Below are 19670 nucleotides of genomic sequence, written 5' to 3' on the forward strand. Positions count from 1 at the left end.
CCCAAAAGTCTTCATTCTTACTTTTCTTTCACTTGCTTTTAAGCCATATATATTATTTCTCTTTCTCAGGAAAGTGCTTTTTTTTTTTTTTTTTTTTACTTTGCTTGAAAATTTCTTTTGAGGACTTTCATGGGTGGAAGTAACATTACCTATAGTAGGCAGTCAGTGTGTATGTTTTGAACTGCCTTTCAAATTGAATTGCTGTTGAGAAATCTGTGTGTATCTATCAGTGAATTTGAAGGACAAGCATATCATTATAGCCTTGTGATCCCATCCAACTGGTTACTTTGTCCCATTAGCGTATGTAGGGCCATTAGCTCCAATGTCTTAGCTCTGCATTTCTTTTTGGCATTAGCCACTATATTAATTAAGGAACTCATAATGTGTCTAGTTTGAATTCTTTTCTCAGTCTACAAAGGTCAGAAGAATTGTACTTATAATTTCACTCCTGTGCCTATGAGCTAAGAATGTATATAGACCCTACCTGGTCACAAAAATACTTGTAAAAGGTTTAAAAGTTATAGGCTTGCTTGTTTTTTTCAGAGGATAGGTCTTATGAGAACGTGTCAAAATATGTTTCTTTAAGGTAAGAGCTTTATGATAGCTTCAATAATTACCTAGTACCAAAAATAAATTATAGTTTAGTTGGTAAAGGCAACAGGGAAGAGTGAAGGGAGGTGAATGATGGAAACAAGAAAATCTGCCTTGAAGGCTGTATAGTTAGAGGGCAATTCAGGACACCCAAAGCAACATAAGCAAGGTTTGTGTGTGTAGGTTACTAATCATTACAGTAGAACATCAAATAAATTCCCTTGGAGTATCAAAAGAGCAGGTTTGTCCGTGTTTTTACTAGTCTAAATCTTGGCATTTTCACAAGTCATACAATAGTCGGTGACTAACGTTTATGATAGTCAAAACAGGATGATCCTCACATTCCCCCCCCCCCCCGGTAGAACTTAGCACCAAGCAGGAACCTACAATTCATTTTAAATAAGAAACTATCATATAATGTCTTCGATTGGGAAAAACATAGGCTGCTATGGGAGCACATGACCCAAGCACTAAAGGAAATGTTCAAGCTGATTCATAAAGACAGAAAAGAGCCTAGGGATAGGAGGAATGATGCAAGCTGTATAGGAAAGAATATAGCATGAAGGAAGGCCTAGAGAGGGGGAAAACACTAGCACCTTTGAAGAATTGAAAATCGTTCATTGTTTGGAACATGAATGTGTGTACCTGTTTGAGTGTGCCTCTATGCTTGAGGTGGGTAATTACACAGATAGCATAAGTCTTGTAATAAAGCTGGAGAGCTAGACAGAGACCAGATCAAAAAGAACTTCATAAGCCATCTGAACTAACAGTGTGACTGGACACTCAAAGCTTTGATCCTGGTTGGGATATTGGGCTATCAGAGACTTATTCTTCTGCCATAAAGAATGATAAAAAACTGGCAAAGTATTGGAAACAACTGTTTCTTGGCATTGGACCACAGACACAGGACTGTGTCCTTTGAGGGAATAGAAACCAAAAGATGAGCTTCAAATTTGCCCCAGTTTTCTCCCTGGGGACGCTTTCCAAACTGCGACAAAATAAAGTGGAGCCAGAGAGCAGCAGTCAGGGTGGAGGAAACAGAAATCAGTATTTTAGCTACTGAGCCTGCTGCAGTTTTGGGGGAGGATTCTGGAGAAGAGGGAGCTTCACAGAGAAGTGTCTCCAGAAATCTACAAAGGGGTTTCCCTGAGTCCTTGCCCAAATACCACACTGCATCTGTGCAGGGCAAGTCTGCATGCCCTGGCCAAGAGTGGCTGTGGGACAGCTGTGGGATAATGGAGAGTCCAGAGGTGCCTGGTGCTGGAAGATATCAGAGGCCAACCAGCCACAGTGGAGACACCATGCTGAGCAACTCAGGTGTTCAACTGAACCTAGCAAGTCGACCTCCACACTCAGGAGAACTACTCCAGCTCTTGAGTGAGGACTACCCTGGAACTGCCATAACAAAGCCCAGAAACAAACCGGGAAAGGATAAAATTGATCCTCTGTACATAAACTGCCTACCAGAACAAAACTCAACATTATTGAAAGGAAGACAACAAAATCTATACTCTCACAGCTTGGCATCCATTTATCCAAACAAATATTACTAGATAAGCAAGAAGCAAGAAAATGTGACACTACACACCTAAGGAAACACAAGTCAATAGGAACAGATCCAAAGATGACAGAGATGTTGAAATTAGCATACAAGGCCTTTAAAACGTAATGAGTAAACAAATGCAGAATCTCAGAAAAGAAATGGAACTACAAAAAAGGAACTGAGTGGAAATTCTAGACCTGAAAACAATATGATAACAAAAATTTTTTGAAGGGGTTAACAACAGATTGGGTACTACAGACGAAAAGATCAATGAACTTGAAAATGCGTAGACATGCTACAGAGAGGGAGAAAATACTTGCCTTCTCTGTATGTATCTGACAAAGGACATGTATATGGACTATATAAAATACTTCAAATGAGTAATAAAGAGTCAATTCTATAAAAATGGGTAAAACACTTGAACAGACACTTCACAAAGAAAGGTACACACATATCCAATAGGCCTTTGAAAGAGCCCTCAACATCATTAGTCATCAGGAAATGAAAATTAAAACCTCAATGTGCTACCAGAATGTACCCTGGAGAATTATTAAAATTAAGACGGACAACACCGAATTCTGGCAAAGATGTGAAATAACTGGAACCCCAACTCATTCTTGGGGGTAGTATAATATGGCAGAACTATTTTGGAAAATTATTTAGCCATTTATTATAAAATTAAACATAAATTTATGACTCAACAGGTACTACCCAACAGAAATGAAAACATATCTACAAAAAGACCTCCATAAGCCCCAGATGGAAAGAACTGATAGATTATAAATAAATCAAGGGAATGCTAAGTAACAAAAAGGAATGATTGATATAGCTAAGACATGTGGGGATCTCAGAAGTATTACATTGAGCAAAAAAAGAAGCCAGGGGCGCCTGGGTGGCTCAGATGGTTAAGCGTCTGCCTTCAGCTCAGGTTGTGATACCAGGTTCCTGGGATTGAGTCCCACATCAGGCTCCCTACTCCGTGGGGAGTCTGCTTCCCCCCTCTCCCTCTTCCTCTCCCCCTGCTTGTGCACTCTCTCCCTCTCTCTCTCTCAAATGAATAAAATCTTTAAAAAAAAAAAAAAAAAACCAGATAACAAAAATAGACATACAGTATAATTCCATTTATGTGAAGTTCTAAAACAGACTTAGTGTGTGGTAATGGCAGCAGTAAGAACAATGGTTGCTTTGATGGAAGAGATTGTCCAGGATTGGGAGGGGGTGTTGGGGTAGTGGTCTGTCTTGATCGGGGTATGGGTTAGATAGATGTATGCATTTATCAAGACCCATGGTGTTCACTTAATATTTATGCATTACACTCTGTAAAGTAATCATCAATTAAAAAAATGACCCATTTCCCCTCTTCCCTCCCCCTCCCCCAAAGAAGAATGTAAGTTCAGGAACCAGACCGCCTTGGTTCAAATCCCGACTCTGACACACACTACGTGGCCTTGAGCAAATTATGTAATCTCTCTGTTTAGTGTTCTCATCTATAAAGCTGGAATACTAACAGTACCTAATTTAGGGTTGTGAAGATTAAATGAGTAAACGTATGGGTACACTTCAGACAGTGCCTGGGATAGAATAAAAGCTTAATGACACAGGTAATGAAGAGAACGGGTTTTGTTTTAGGATTAACTGTAGTCTGGTTCCCCGAAAGTTGGTAAGTTAAAAGTGGTGTCTTGAGGAACTATCTGTTACCAGAATGTATATCAGAACCAACCTCTATATGTGGCTTGGTCTCTTGCTTATTGTTTTAGTGGAAAGAAAAAAAGAGTGGTATCTTTTGGGCAGTGACCAGCTCTATGGCTTTGTTCAGGTTACTTCATTCCTCTGGTTCTACTCTCTTCATCTCTTAAGATAAGGAAGTTGTATTATGTTAGATGAGTGACTTTTTACTGTTTGGGAATTATATGCCCCTTTGAGAATCTGATGAAGACCTTCTAGAAAAATGTCCCTAATGCACATACACAGAATTTTGTATAATAATAGATATCAGGGGGCGCCTGGGTCGCTCAGTTGGTTAAGCGACTGCCTTCGGCTCAGGTCATGATCCTGGAGTCCTGGGATCGAGTCCCACATCGGGCTCCTTGCTCAGCGGGGAGTCTGCTTCTCCCTCTCCCGCTCCCCCGTCTCGTGCTCACTCTCTCTCTCTAATAAATAAATAAAATCTTTAAAAAAAAAAATAGATATCAGTTGTTTTGTAACCTTAAAGTAATAATAAATGTGTGGTATTTGGGGTTTTTTTGTTTGTTTTTGATAAAAGTCAGTCTGGCTGACTTTACATCTTACAAAGGTTAATAAGAAACCTGTTATCAGTTGATTTGGGTTGGCTCCTTCCCCGTCTTTTGATCTTACAAAAACCGTGGGGACTTATGTGAACTTTGAAGAAAGGACTAATCCCTACCTGTGGCCCTAGATCCTCACGCCTGGTTCTTAGCTCGTGGTTGTCCGTGGCTGCCACTGTCTAGGTGCATGGGGCTTTAAGTTGGTGGCTGCATAAGAGCTTTCCCATGCTCCCGGCTGGACCTGGCCGCAGTCCAAGGCTCCAGGGCTCACGAGCGTGCAGTCATCAGTGCCCAGGCCTCTGAGACACCCACACATGCATCCCCTTCCAAGGCCTTGTCACAGTCTGGCTTAGGTTTTCATCACCCTGCAGAACCTGAGACCTTTCTATTCCTAGTCCTCAGGAATCTGGGGGACTGACTTGTTCATCAGCCTCCTAAGCCCTGCCTCTGTTCTCTTCCCCTCATTCATACAGCCCAGTTTAATTTTGAAGATGGGCCTAGGTCTTGGAAAACCAAGAGTAGCCTAAAAATTCTCCTTTTTGTGTTAAAGCACACGTGACTTTTAACTTCCTGCTGAGCTCAGAAACGCCTAGGCGCACAGACCTAAAGGCCTGGCAACATCTAGAAGGTCAGGAAGTATGTTATCCTAACGTGCTGTCTGATCTCCGAGGTCACTTGGAGCTGTGATTTGCCTGTGTCAGCCATAAGGAGGCCATTAGCTCACACAGGCAGGGGAAGTCTCAGAAACACAATCAGCGTAGAACAGTTGGAGGAGGATAGGCCGAGATGTCAATTATAAATGCGGTGGTGTGGGCGTGCCTTAAGATGGAAGAAGGGTCTGAAAGGAGAAGGTGAAAGCCAAAGATTGTACTTTCTTAACCTGAACTCCCGTGTCTGGGTGTGACTGCAGTCGGCTTCAGCATGCCATAGATGAGCAGAGGGTGCTGCTTTTCACCGTGGGGCCTGTAACCTGACTGCTCGCGCCCATCAAGACCGCCAACCCCCAAGGGTAATCCAGCCTGACGGATGAGAGACTTTTCAGTTTAGTTCATGTTTACAGAGCAGGATGCTGTCTGTGCGGCTCCTTCATTGTCTAGAAGATCAGCAGGCTTCGGGGGAGTTGCAATGATCTCTTTAGTTTGTCACATCGAGAGTAACATCACAACCTCTTTCTTTTTTTCCTCTGTTGACAGAATAACACTGATGGACTTCATGAACTTGCCTGTGGGGGCTTAATTTATTGCCTGGGAGTTGTGTTCTTCAAGAGTGATGGCATCATTCCCTTTGCCCATGCCATCTGGCACCTGTTTGTGGCCACGGCAGCTGCAGTGCATTACTATGCCATTTGGAAATACCTTTATCGAAGTCCTACAGACTTTATGCGGCATTTATGACCAATCTGTACTAGGTCTCGAAACCAGTATTATTTCAATTATGGCACTTGGGAGTGGGGTAAGAGCTGAAAATTGCACAGAGGAAAAAAAAAAAAAGACAACTGCACTGACTTTCTTTATATCTTTCGAATATAATTACTGTGAAAGTATAAAAGCTGTGTTCTGGAATGTTTCCCTTCACAGCAGATAAATAAGGTAGTGAATTAATTATTCATTCCATTCCACTATCATGAAGGACTCCGGATAGACTTGGCCAACTGATGTTTACAAAACAGAATTTTGTATTTTAATTTTACAGATTTTACTACATGATTTTTCTAAATTACTAGGTCAGATTGTAAGTCAGTGCAACAACAAAGCTTCCTTTTTAAGAGAAAATTGTTTCTATTACTTTCCCATTAACTGTGTGAAGAATCATGGACAGAACTTACACTACTTTTACCATGTTTCATCTTGGCATAACATGGTTATTTTTTAAATAGAAATTTTCATTTTTTGTAAATTTTTAAAGACAACTTCATTGAAGCGCATCTCTGCGGTTCCTCGTTCACGTGAATTTTGCAGCAAGCTGTCAACATTCCATAAATGAACAAACATTATACCTCTTCTGATAGTTTTCTTAAGCATAGAGAAATTGCCAATTTTTAAAAATTGCGGTTTTCCAAACTTTTCTGCCAACCTCTGACTCTGAACTCCATGCTGCTTTGGGCCATATACTTGACCTAGTTTGGTTTACCAGTGATGGAAAAGTATTTTGATATCATTAACTTTTTCAAAAGATGCAACTTTTTCTCTATGCCTTTTTGCCATGTTTTCTTCAGGATCTCTTTCAACAGTGGATGAGTATTCACATCACATTATGATGGTGTTGTTGGAGTGGTCATCCACTGAAGGTTCCTGAAGAGTGTTATGAATTACAGCGAACAGTGGTATTGCCTGTCTGATGCCCCTCGGTTAAGTCATTGTCACTTAGCTTAATATTATCAGTTTGATACTCATTTTCAATTGTGGAATTAGATGCACAAATTTACACTCCTATCTTTCCCCTGTACCTCCTGATAGAGTTTTTTCTTTTCCATAGAAGAATATTTAAAGCGTTGTTTGGCAGATAGAAACATGTATCTGTAGTTCATGGGTTGTATCCAGGCTCAGTGGAGTGGTATTTAATATATTATTTTTGGTTTTCCTTCAGTGTCTTATATTAACATTAGTTGTTTTGTTTATTAATCTCCTGTTGGTGTTTTAATAAATGAAATAACCTTGCCTTTAGATCCTTGCTGATACCGACTGCTAGATTTGGGTTTCATCAGTGGAATAGTTGGCTTGACGACACATTTAGGCTTATTCATTGAAATTTTGTACCGTTGTGGCTTTGAAAGAGGGTTTATTTTGGGTGTGCATATTTAGAACTCCCTGATTTGGGTGAATTACATGGGTATAAAGAACAGAAGAACTGGTATTTGCTGGTAAAGTCTTAAATAGGCAAGGTGCCCAGTGATCACACCAACCAGAGCACCCCTATCTGCATGATTCTGAACATCCTGATGCCTGTTGTTTTGTATATATTCTGTTTTTAATATATTAACTTTTGTGGATTCATTTAAAGTCTGCTCAAAAGTAACACTGTCGAAACCACTAAAATGTATGTAAAAAATTGTGCTGTAAACTAGAATAAAATTGTTACTTGGATTTGTTCCACTGTCTCTAAATTAGATGACTGTGAAGATGATAATGCATGTCTGAGAGCTTGAGCTCATCTAGCATTGTAATTTGTATACTAGCCTTTTTTTTTTTTTTTTGGAAAGTCAGGACAGAACGAGAAACAAATGCGCCCTGTCATCTAGAACTTTCTAGTCCACTTTTAAATAATTGAAATGCCAGGGGCGCCTGGGTGGCTCAGTTGGTTGAGCGACTGCCTTCAGCTCAGGTCATGATCCTGGAGTCCCTGGATCGAGTCCCGCATCAGGCTCCCTGCTCAGCGGGGGGTCTGCTTCTCCCTCTGACCCTCTTCCCTCTTGTGCTGTCTCTCATTCTCTCTCTCAAATAAATAAATAAAATCTTAAAATAAATAAATAAATAAATAATTGAAATGCCAGAGCCAGCTCAGACATTAAAATCAGCACACGTTTTCAGTTTAAAATATGCTAGTTGGGGCCTCAAGATTGTAAATTTTATAAATGATGTATCTTTACCAAGAGAATCCTTTTGATTTAGTTTATAGACTATACCGTAGGACTGAGGTTACACAGTTTTCTATTAGCAGCCAGACACACATCATATTGCAAACGAAGTGAATGTTCGATGCCGTTCTCCCCCTTTCTACAGAACAGGAAGCAGAGTCGGAGAGGCCTGACTCCTTCCTCCAGAGTCAGGGAGCTGGGACAGGAAAGCAGGTCTCCATATACACAACTGCATTTTCAAAGTCAGCAATAACAAACCAATCTAACTTGAACTGAAAATTCATTTAGCATGGACGGCATTTAGAGCCTCAGTAAACCCTCAGGCAACCCTCCATCAAACCTAATTTTGAAGACCAAGTATCTTAAAGCATTATTATTCCCTATAATTCTGTCCTGTAGTCCACCAGGGTAACCTCATCTATTTCTAGAGCATCCGCCCACTCCTGTGCTCTCACCTTCCTGATCAATATCTTCAGCCTAAAACTATCTTCTAAAGACCAGACCTCTCTCATCAACTGCCCAGATGCCCCTCGGCACATTTCACTCAGCCTGTCCCAGATTGAGTTCATTATCTTCTCTTCTTCCCCCCCCACCAAGCTCATTTCTCTGAAGTTCCCTGTCTCAGTTCAGGCCATGGCCAGAGCCTCCCATCCATCCTTGATTTGTGTCACAGTCAGATCCAAGTAGTCAGCCAGAGCTGTCCCCTCTGCCTCAATCACAACTTCCTGATCTGCTTGCTCACCACCCCCTTCCCTCTGCAAGGCCCTCCCAAGCCCTCGCGAGCGGCCCTCAGACTGCTGTAGCCACCTCCGCTGTACCCCTGCCCCTGGGTACACCCCCGGAACGAGCGCGGCCACCACACTTCAACCAGCATTACCATCCCAAAGTAGAGTCAAGCATGGCTCTCCCCTGCTTTAAAACGTCCACTGACTCTTAGCCTCTGCGACTCAGGCCAGCCCCCCGGTGTCTTCATGTGCCAACTCTCATCCTCCCTCCCAGACTGAAGCCCCACAGTGAGTTTCACAACCTACCCCCCAACACTGTGCCCTCCTGGTGCTTTTGCAGCTGCTGTTCCTCAGCCTGGGATGCCCTTCCGCAGCCTTTCTCCTACCCTGGCCAACATTTCCTCATTTCCAACCGCCATCAGAGGCCCTTCCCTTTGGCTGTATGGCACTGATAGGGTGGCCCCTGTCACACTGCGTTGGGATTGAGTTTGCTGCTCTGCTCCCAGGGCTGACCTCCTTCAAGGCAGGAGTGAGTCTCCTCCACCTCTGTCCTCAGCCTGTGGCGGAGCAGTGGGCTCACCGTACGGGAGGGAAGAGGGCGGGTTGGAGGAGAGAGACTGACAACGAAGCGGTCTGGACCGAGCACCTCTTGTCGGTCATGAATACTGTAGCAGGCTCTAACTGCCTGCCGGGAGCCTACTTCTAGCTTCCTTGGCCTTACTGGCTTCCCTGACCGAGGGTCAGCTAGAACGTTCATGGCAACCACAGGAAAGTTGATGAGTAATTGTCATGGAAATCCTAGATAGTGTATCCTAAATAAGGGAAAACACCAGCCTTATTTATTGAAGCTTCCAGAGAACCAACTATCAATGATTTATAAGCCTGGAAAATTACCTACCTTACTTCCCTCGGGTCCTCTTTTTCTGAACATATGAGTAAAATAAAAAAAAATAACACTCAGTTCTGCAACCCTTGAGCCTTAGTGTAGATTACATTCAAAAAGTGGCAACTTTAACATAAGGTTTAAATACTATTTTGTTTATCTTTACTCTGAAAATATATAAAACACTTGGGAAAATAGAGCACAGAAAAATTTTAAATCACCCAGAGTTCATTCATCCTAATATGTTTTCATGTATTTCCTGTAAATATGCCATATATGTGATTTTGTATACTGCTTTTTTCCCCCACTTATTTTATAAACATTTACAAAATATTATTACATAGTTTTCATAGCCAGAATTTTCAGTGGCTCCACCTTTTTTTCTGGACTGGAGATATACAGCCTATTTTGCTTAATCGTTCACTTAGTTTTGGATTTTTAGGTTGTGATGCCAGTGCATAGCTTTGTCTATATTTATGATTGGGTCCGTAAGGTAATGATAATAAACAATTGAGGGCTTCCCATGTATTGGGGACTGTGCTGGTTTGTACGGATTATCTCATTAGACCTTTACAAAAATCCTTATGGGTAGATAATTTTATTATCCCCATTTTACAGATGAGAAAACACAGATGAATGAGTTTCCTTGTCCAAGGTAAGTGGCAGAACTGGATCGAACCCAGGAAACCTGGAGTCTGTTTTCATTCTCAGGAGTGCAGTTCCTGATTAAAGGTTTATTGATGGGTCTACCCAAAGGAAGACCTCTTAAAAATAAAACTTGTACTCCAAACCTCCGCATTTTTTGAATGGGTGTCTTTGGGTTGTGTCTACTCTTCTCCTATGGCAGTTAGAGGAAGAGTAGAATAGGAGTATCTCCAGATGAAACTGACCACGAAGAAGCTGGTTCCCCTCCATCCTCGTGAAGCAAAATAAAGTTTCCCAAGAGGGCCCAAGGAATGTTTTTAGTTTAACAAGGTTAGAATGACTGTGTTCGTGTTTTCTGCTGCCTTTGCTATTTTAAACTGATAGTGCCAACATGTTCTTACGTTCTGTGCCATTCCCACCTACATCCCTGCGATGGATTGGTGATGTTATTTTTCCCAGAAACAGTGCCACTGTGTACTCCAGCCACTTCGCAAGCGGAGTTCAGCTATTCTCATCAGGGGCCTGTTCAACACAACAGAACACTCTCCTTCTCCTACACAGCTCATTATCACTCAGACTTTCACTGCAGTCAGAAGGCTGAAGCCGAAATAGACTGACCAGGCTTACTGGGGCCTTGGGAAAATATGCTTTGGAGGCTTACCTCATCTCCTCGGAGCGGTCACAGGTCTTCTTGTCATTCTGTGCCAGGCCAAACTTGGTACGCCCAATCAAATGTGTCCGTTACTGAAAAAGTCAGGAAAATGTATTGATCAAGAGGATTTGCTTCTGTTAAAATCAGAAGTGTTTTCTGAAGCCCAGCTGTGAGCTGTGTGTTGAGTTGGTGTGGAATCATCAGCCAGCCTATGACAGATTGGGTGAGCTTAGGCAAGTTACGGGTTACCTCTGAGCCTCAATTCCTATCTGCAAAAGGGGTATAGCACTTCCCTCATAGTGCAGTCATGAAGATTGAATAATAAACCAAAAGTGCCTAGTTTATTGCATTCTGGCATATGATTGGCATCAGATAAATGTTAGCTTTCTTCCCATATGGCCAAGCTTTTAAAATTATGGTTATAGCCCACCTGCAGAGATTTTTCATGCAAAAACAACCTGAAGGAACAGTGTACATCAAAAAAAAAAAAATCTTGTGCATCTTTTAACCGTTAAAAATGGCCCCGATCAACCTCTGGCCAAAGCTATACTAGATGTGGTCACCACAGGCTTTCTAATGATTTTGTGCCCTTTGTAGCAAATGTTCTTTAAATATTCACAGAATTTCCTGAGACAGAGGCTGAATACTGCATGGAAAATGGTGGAAAAGGAAGAAGCTGGGCAGTTGTCCTTTGGTGCCCAGATGGGAACATGCATATTCCACTTAGACCAAAGGCCTTTAGTTAATTGGACCCGCACTCTTTGGACAGCAGTTTGGTCACCATCTGCTGTTATGTGAGTGTGCCTCTTGGGAGACTCACCCACTAGACCAACCCTTAGTGGCTTATGAGAGAATTATTTCTAACTACAGTGCTGTCATGTCTTCTCCATCTCATGTCTTACCCAGTGATATTGTAGGGTCCCCTAGTCATACATTCATTTAACAGATATTTTTTGGGTATCAGGTATGTGCCATGGACTGGTCTAGACATTGGGGATGATGCTGTAATGAAAAACCAAACAAACCAAACCAAAACAAAAAACAAAACAAAACAAAACCCCCTGCCTGTTGCTATGATTCTCTGCCCTTCCTCCCTTCATCTGGATTCGAGGCTGGATATGTTTTTGCTGATCTGGTTTCTGGCACTATCCAGATTCCTGTGCCTGGGGAACTCCAGTGCAAAGTATGTGCAGACAAGGAGTAAGTATGTGTGGACCTAAATAACTAGCCTTTCACCAGACGTCCCTAACTTTGTGCACAAGTCTGCTAGCCTGAGTTCGAGTTCCCTGCCTGATGCAGCTCTTGCCTTGGAGAACACTGAAGAAACTCATCATTTAAAAGGTCCCCTGTGGGAACACTACATCTAAAACTAATGATGTAATGTATGGGGATTAACATAAGAATAAAAAAAATAAAAATAAAAGGCCCCCTGTGCTAAACTCCACCTGAAGGACAATGCTCTATTCAGCAGCGCATTTGTTCAAACCCATCAGGTTCCTTTGAAGCAGGTGTTACCTAGCCTCCGGGGCAGGAAACGATGAAGGAGAAACTTCTGTTTGGGCCAAGATGTTTTCCTTTGTTTACAGTATCTGGGACGTCTATCCTGCCTCCTCCACCCCCTGTCATTCACCACAATCCTGCCTTGTGTCAATACATGTGTCAGTGGTCGGGGATATGGTACTGAGTAAGTCTCTGCCCTTCCAGGCTCCCCAGTCTCCTGGGGAGGACAGACTGGAAACAAATTAGCAATTATAATGCAACATAATCACCGTGTTTGTATTGGATGCTATTATTGGAGGAGGAAGTAATTAACTCTCCCCACCGGGGTCAGAGTCCTCCCTACAGAGGCAGTATTTCAGCTGAGACTTGAAGGGTGAGTGAGGAATCAGAGAGGGTAGAAGTGAGGGGGCAGTGGGTCGACACAGGGTAGGGGAAAGACAACATTCCAGGCATAGGAAGGAGCAGGTAGCGGGGGCACGTGGCGGGGGGAGGCAGAGTAGGCTCAGGAGCAGCATGAGGTGCCCTAGGGAAATGCTGCATGGGATGTGTGTGGGGGGGGGGTGATAATATCTATTCACTGTGGACTGAGGGTCCCGTGTGTGTGTGTGTGTGTGTGTGTGTGTAAGATGATCTTGTATGCATGTGAATTTTTCTGCAGCAAACCCTGCAGCCTAGATGTCCCAATATTCCTTGTCCCAATATTTCTAGGACACCACACAACACCATAGAATTCTTATGGAAGGCAAATATTTCATGGTTCATCTGAGCTAATCCCTGTGTTACTGTATTAACATTGAAATAATGCATGGTGAGGTACATTATGAATTGGTTGGACAGATCATCCCTCATTGGGGATTATGATCCTTTCCTGTTGACATGTAATCAAGATCTGAGGGTATTTGTGGAGACCTGGGCATCCAATTTATTCAACAAAGAATGAGCCCGTTCTATGTGCCAGATGCTGGTCCACTTGTTGGGGATACAAGAGTGGACAAAACAGACACAAGTCCCTGCCTCATGGGACTGACATTCTTGGGCGGGGGGGAACAGACTATAAGTAAAATGTATAAGTAAAACATATAGTATGCTTTAATAAGTGGTAAGGAGAATAATCGGCAGGGAGAATGGGGCGGGCGTGTGGATGTGTACTTGTGCACTTGGGGAAGGCCGAATTGAGCAGGGGGAGGTTGTGTGAAGACCTGAGAGGGTAAGGCCCCAGGCCACAAAGACACCTGCTGGCAAAGGCATTCCTGCAGAGGCATGCGAGGCCCCTGACTTGAGTATTTTGAGTGAGTAGAGAATAGTCTTGGCTATGAGGCCAAGGGGGTAACAAGACTCTCTGTCCTTCCACCAAACTTGAGTCAGCCTCCTTGAATCTTCTGACTAGTCCCTGACTTCGGGCTCTGTCCTTGACCTGTTAAGTTCAAGTTTAGCAAGTATCCTGCTGGGTCAGTTTAGGGAAAAATCCCCCACTCTCAGTAGCAAATGAAGTTCTTCATTCCCCACCATTGATGTCTTATAACCTTGGCTTTTGCCTTCAGTAAGACTCTCCCCAGCCTTATTGAAATTATTGAGGAAACAATAATTTCCTACCCACTCCTTGGCTATGAATCCCCACTTGTCCTGGTTATACTCAGAGTGGAATTGAATCTCCCCCTACTCCAAAACCCCGTTGCAGTAGCCACCCCCTGGATAAAGTCTGCCTTCCCATCTTTAACAAGTGTCATGGATAACTTTTTCTTTACCAGGGGTACTGAGAAGTGGGTCCATGGGGCCTTGAAGGCCACTGTATGGTCCACAGGCACACGTGTGGGGTTGTTATTAGTGGTAGAATTTCTTTTGGAATCATCCATTGCTAGGTGTTAGAAAGATCCCAGCGTCTGGATTTTGAATAATGAGGAAAGTATTAGAAAGGACATGGGCAGCTTGACTTGAGTCTGTTTATTTATCTGTAAAATGCAGATGATTAAAAAGAAAATGCTGATGATGTAATAAGACTAACCTCAGAGGTTAGTGAAACACTATATAAATGTGAATTTAAAGATGAGCACCAATCTTGGGGCGCCTGGGTGACTCAGTTAAGCGTCCGACTCTTGATTTCAGCTCAGGTCATGATCTCAGGGTGGTGAGATGGAGCCCTGCACCAGGCTCCATGCTGAGTGTGGAGCCTGCTTAAGATTCTCTCCCTCTCCCTCTTCCCCCTCCTCCTGCTTGTATACATGTGGAACTCTCTCTTTCTCACACTCAAAAAAAAAAAAAAAAAAAAGCACCAACCTTAAAAAGTGGGCCAGTGTATTCCCAAGCAGCCTTAAATTGTCCAACTGTTTTGGAAGGGAGATTTGCTACTCCATACCTGGGAGGGAGCTGAAGGTAGCTGCCCAACCTTCCTCTTCCCCTGACCTCTCCCTGGCTGGCCTTTACTGAGTAACCTTTAAGAGAAAGTTCCTTTGTGCAGTGTCTTCTCTCTCCGGCCCATTGGTTTAACTCGTTCATGTGGAACATCACTGGCAGGAGGCACCCTACATCTGGCTCAAGTTTCTCTTCTTCACTCATCAGATTTAGGAGCTCGAGCCAGTGAGCTCTCCACATAAAAGACTGGCTCTCCACAGATACCAAGCCCCGGTATGGTTCTTCACTGATGTGTTTTGGCGGTTGTGACCTGACAACTAGTGGAGAGGGAAGAGAGGAGCAAGTGATTTGGCTGTGCTGAGCCTTGATTTCCTCATTTTGAAAGGGAGGATTGTGCTCTCAGCCTTAAAGGGCTCAGGTGAGATTATTTGCAAAAAGTACCTAACACAGGACCCGACAGTTGGTGCTGAATAACATTCTCAATCATTCTTCATCAGAGGTGCTCTGAAGATTGTGAAAGAGCCCTTGGCTAGAATTAGGGCAAAGGGGTGCAGGCGGATTGCTCCCCTACTCAGCTCCTTTCACCCTGTGTGAATGGTGGCCCTATTCCCATCTGAGATTCTTGCTCAAGCCCATCTGCTGCTTGGGGCTTGCCCTACCAACCCTGTCTTCCCTTGCCCTGTTTTGGGGCCTGTATCATTCTTATCCTCTCTGAGGAACTTGATGGCACCATCTACTCTCTCTTCTTCTATCTCCCCAGCCCTGGCCTCCCAGACATTGCTGCATTCGGGCCCCACCTCCCCTCCATTTCTGGCCTGAGTCTTTTTTCCTGGCTCCTCCCACTCTACTGGCCCTTAAATATTGGTTCCCCAGGGTCCTCCTCAGCCCTCTAACCCTCAATGGCCTCACCCACATGCATGGTGAGGGTCTTTAGCCCCACACTCTCCTGTCTCCCAAATCCTTAAACCCATTCGCCCATTGGCTGTTTTCACATGGATGTCCCATACCCACCTCAAAGTCAGTATTTTCAAAGCTAAATAAGTCATCTCTTCTCCCAAACCCGATGTGCCTTCTGTATTTCCTGTGTAAGCCAACAGTATGATCATCTACACAATCACCTAAGCCAGAAACCTAAGAGTCCTTCTGGACCTCTCCCTCCCACACATGTATCCCCTGCGTTCCGCCAGTTCGCAAATCTCATACTCCCAGATCTGTCCCGAACTCTGCACCTCCTCCACAGGCACCACCGGAGTGGAAGCCCTTATCCATCTGTTCACTATGATTGCTCCCAGCAAGTCTTCGGCCATCCACCCCACCACATCCACCCCACTCCTTCGACCTCACACACCTCTCATCTAGTCTCTACATTTCTACCCAAGTGCTATTTCTAAAATGAGAATCTGGTCTGATTCTCTAACATAATTCCCCTTCTCTTTCAGGATAAGCTTAGTGCTGGATCTGGTACCTACTTACCTGTGTGGACTCACCTCTTCCTACTCCCAGCTACCCTCCAGCCAATCAGAAGGCCTGCCATCCCTCAAATAAGCCACTGCTTTATCATGCCTCCATGCCTCTGCATATGCTGTTCCATCTTCCTGGATGCCCTCCCTGCCCTCACCTTCCTCCATCCACATTGAGCATCCCTATTTAAACTTCAAGTCCAAATTCAGGTGTTACCTCTTCCTGAAAGTCTTTCCTGACTCCGCTGGGCTTAGAAGGGGCCCTTCCTTCACATTCTCCCAAGGAATCCCACTGTGACAATTGGCAATCACACTGTATTGTGCTCATCTGTTCCCCAGCACAGCCCTCAAGGTAAGGGGGCTAATCTCTGTACTGCTGATCCTTAAGAGCTTCTTGACACATAGGAGCTACTTGGAACATGTTTATTGAATAAGTGAATGAATGACTGATTGCACGAAGACTTGATGGTCACTGGCATTGAAGGGAGCATTTGTTGACATCAGTGCTGAGAAGACAAGATCCTGGAGATCAGGCTGTCGGATGTGTACGGGGGGGGCTATCTTCACAAATGACAGCAGAGAGGGAGCCTTGAGCCAGGCTCACCTCCAGATAGCCTCCCTCCCGCCACCTAGTGTCTGTCTGGGCCACCTCTCCCTTACATCTTTTTTTTTTTTTTTTTTAAGATTTTATTTATTTATTTGAGAGAGAGAGCATGAGATGGGAGAGGGTCAGAGGAAGAAGCAGACTCCCTGCCGAGCAGGGAGCCCGATGCGGGACTCGATTCCGGGACTCCAGGATCATGACCTGAGCCGAAGGCAGTCGCTTAACCAACTGAGCCACCCAGGCACCCCTCTCCCTTACATCTTAACAAAATTCAGCTTGAGCAAAACAAAATTAAGATGATAAAACTTTTTTTTTTTTTTTCATTGCAATGCTGAATGAAAATGACCCATGCTCCTTGAGATTACGGGCTCTTTGAGATTAGCATAGACGATCCAAGACTGACTCCGCCTCTTTCTTACAATACTGTTTCCTGAAGCATCAGAGCAAATGATAACACCTTACAGGGTGAAAGCTGTGTCAAACCACCCAGATCAACCAGGAAGCAGAAAGAGCACCAGTTTCCAAAGACCTGAGGTCTCATCCTGGCCGGGATCCAGCCAGGATCACTAAAGTCCTTCCAGCTTTAGTTCCCAGGCTGCAGAGGACCGTGGACTGTAGCCACCCACACACCCAGGTGATTCTGAAGAATGCTCTAACAATAACATCTTCTAGCTTAAGACATTCCTCTTTGGAAGTGTCCAGGTGCCTTCACGGCTATCACCCTGCATTCTTTGTCTGTTTTCTTGGGAGGCCATTTGGTGGCAAATATTCTAATTCCTCTGTTACAATTGGAGAAAGTGAACCTCCTAGGAGTTAAATAACCCAAGATCACACAGTGAATTGGAGATCAAGCCAGAACATGCACCCGGGCAAAAATAACTTCCGAATGGCCACTTTACTAAGCCTTCTACAAAACATCATCTGCTCTTTATTTAAGTCTGGGGGAAAATTAAATTTGGGAAAAAAGAATAGAAGCATAATTAAAGGATCTGGCAAGAGAATATAAAACCCAGAGGGAACAACTCATTCCTTTGTGTCTTTTTTTTTTTTTTTAGCGGCTTGAGCACACACATGATTTTTCTTATTCCTTATTCCCAAATGTTCTTTTTATCTTTTTTTTTTTTTTTAAGTCAAATCTTAGAGCGCTGAAGCTGAGACCTTCGAGCACCTGACTTCCTTGGGGTCTGACCGTCCCTCGATTTTCCCTGCGAGGGCCTGACCGAGCACTTTGATCCTGTTTTTTTTTTACCTTTTTATTATGGGAAATTTCATATTTACACAGAAGTACACAGCAACTCAACTCTAAACAGAAAGACACATAATGCAAAACAGGAAAACCTGAGCCTAAGGATGCATTTCCATCATAGGAAATTGTGACCCATCCTTCCCCAACTGCACGGAGTAGGATGAGCTCAGGACTTGAAGGAGAATACCCACATCCGGCTTCCCCTCCCCTGAACTGCGTGGTTGTTGGAAAGTCATGCTGAGGGTTGGTTTCTTCACTTGCAAAATAGGAATGATCAAACTAACCCCACAGAATGGCTGTGACCATGAACTGAGACAATGTCTGGGAATAGGTTTTATAAGTTATGAAATGCTCTTAAAATGTGAGGAGATCTTTGTACTATTTCGCGGAGCTCTCGGAGCCCTGCCATGCACAGTGTGGTTCGCATGCTCAGGAACGTAGACAGAAGGCTTGCATGACAGAGCTCTGCCATAGCCAGCCTCTGTTCAGACTTGGTCCTGAACCTTCATCTTACGTCATATTGCTTTTCACCCACTTTACTACCAACTATGCTACCCACCACTCGTTTTCCTTCCTTTGAAGACAGTTTGCCCATCAGTCTTGTCTTCCCAATCTTTACCTCGGCTTCTCTGGTCAACTGTCCTATGTTTCCACCCAGACTAGATCAACTTGGGCTGCCTTTCTTTAGAAAGTCCTTCCTCCACGTGGCACCTGTGATCCTCTTATTCTACTAAAATCCTGATTGGTAGCACCTACCCCCCAGCAATCAGGACTCAGGCAGGAATCAGCATGGGCTTAGGAAGGAGGACAGGGACGGAAGACCCCTTGCAACAGACTCAGCCTCTCTCCTGTAGGTCGAGGAGGGATCTGCTCTCTTTAGAAGGTAGTTTAGGGATGAGTGGTGAACAAGAGGAAATCCATGACCCAATGGAGCTTATATTCTGGGCGGGGATGGGGGGGGAGGGTGCTGACTATAAATGAGTAAATATACAAATAAAATTAAAAATAATATTTTAAGATGGGAAGGAAATAATGCATAGTTAGGTACTGGCAAGAGACTGGAGGTAGGAGTGGCTGATTAAGATAGGGTAGTCAAGGTCATGGGATATGGCTTTGGTTTTGTAAGGGCCCTCCCCACCTCACCTTTTCGTGAACAAGGGAGCTAAGAGCCCCACTTGCTACCACTGGCAGCCATCCCATGCCCTGAGGGGAGCTAGTTATAGAATAAAGCCATCACTGTAGATAACAGAGCAGAAAAAGGAAAAAATTACCTCCTTGATGCTATGGGTAAGCCACTGTATTGTTAAAGTCCACCTGACTCTGAACCTTCCAGTTAGGTAAGCCAATAGCCTCAGACCATTTTGATTTGGTTTTTCAATGCCCAACAACCAAGAGTGTTATAACTGATGCATGCCTCTTGTGGGTTATGATCCCCACCCCAGGCAGCTCATCTATCCAGACACATATAGCTCTTCCCATGAAGATGCTGAAAAACTGAAGCTTCTCCATCTTCTTACATTTCCAGGGACACCATTACCCAGGTGAGGCACCTGTTAATGTGCCTAAAATATTAATGATACTTGACAAATGTCTGTTGAACTGAATTGATTGAA

General features: G+C 43.8%; 1 protein-coding gene across 11 annotated transcripts in view; it reads left to right on the forward strand.

Moving 5' to 3' along the window:
* The window catches only part of MMD (monocyte to macrophage differentiation associated), a 153466-nt gene that overhangs the window by 98538 nt on the left and 35258 nt on the right, over positions 1 to 19670 (forward strand). For 6 of the 11 annotated variants that reach the window (XM_064582752.1, XM_064582751.1, XM_064582755.1 and 3 more), the window contains one exon: positions 5613 to 7502. The exons of 4 other annotated variants lie outside the window; for them this stretch is intronic. In XM_064582752.1, coding sequence (XP_064438822.1) covers positions 5613 to 5813 — 201 coding nt within the window. In that variant the 3' untranslated portion in view covers positions 5814 to 7502. Of the gene's footprint in view, positions 1 to 5612; positions 7503 to 10219; positions 10257 to 19670 lie in introns of those variants that run through there. One more of the 11 variants, XR_010408557.1, reaches the window with a different exon arrangement.

This window comes from Mirounga angustirostris, unplaced genomic scaffold, assembly GCF_029215605.1.
Source record: "Mirounga angustirostris isolate CCGP_5_RB_7025 unplaced genomic scaffold, mMirAng1.0.hap1 SCAF_17, whole genome shotgun sequence".
NCBI lineage: Eukaryota > Metazoa > Chordata > Mammalia > Carnivora > Phocidae > Mirounga > Mirounga angustirostris.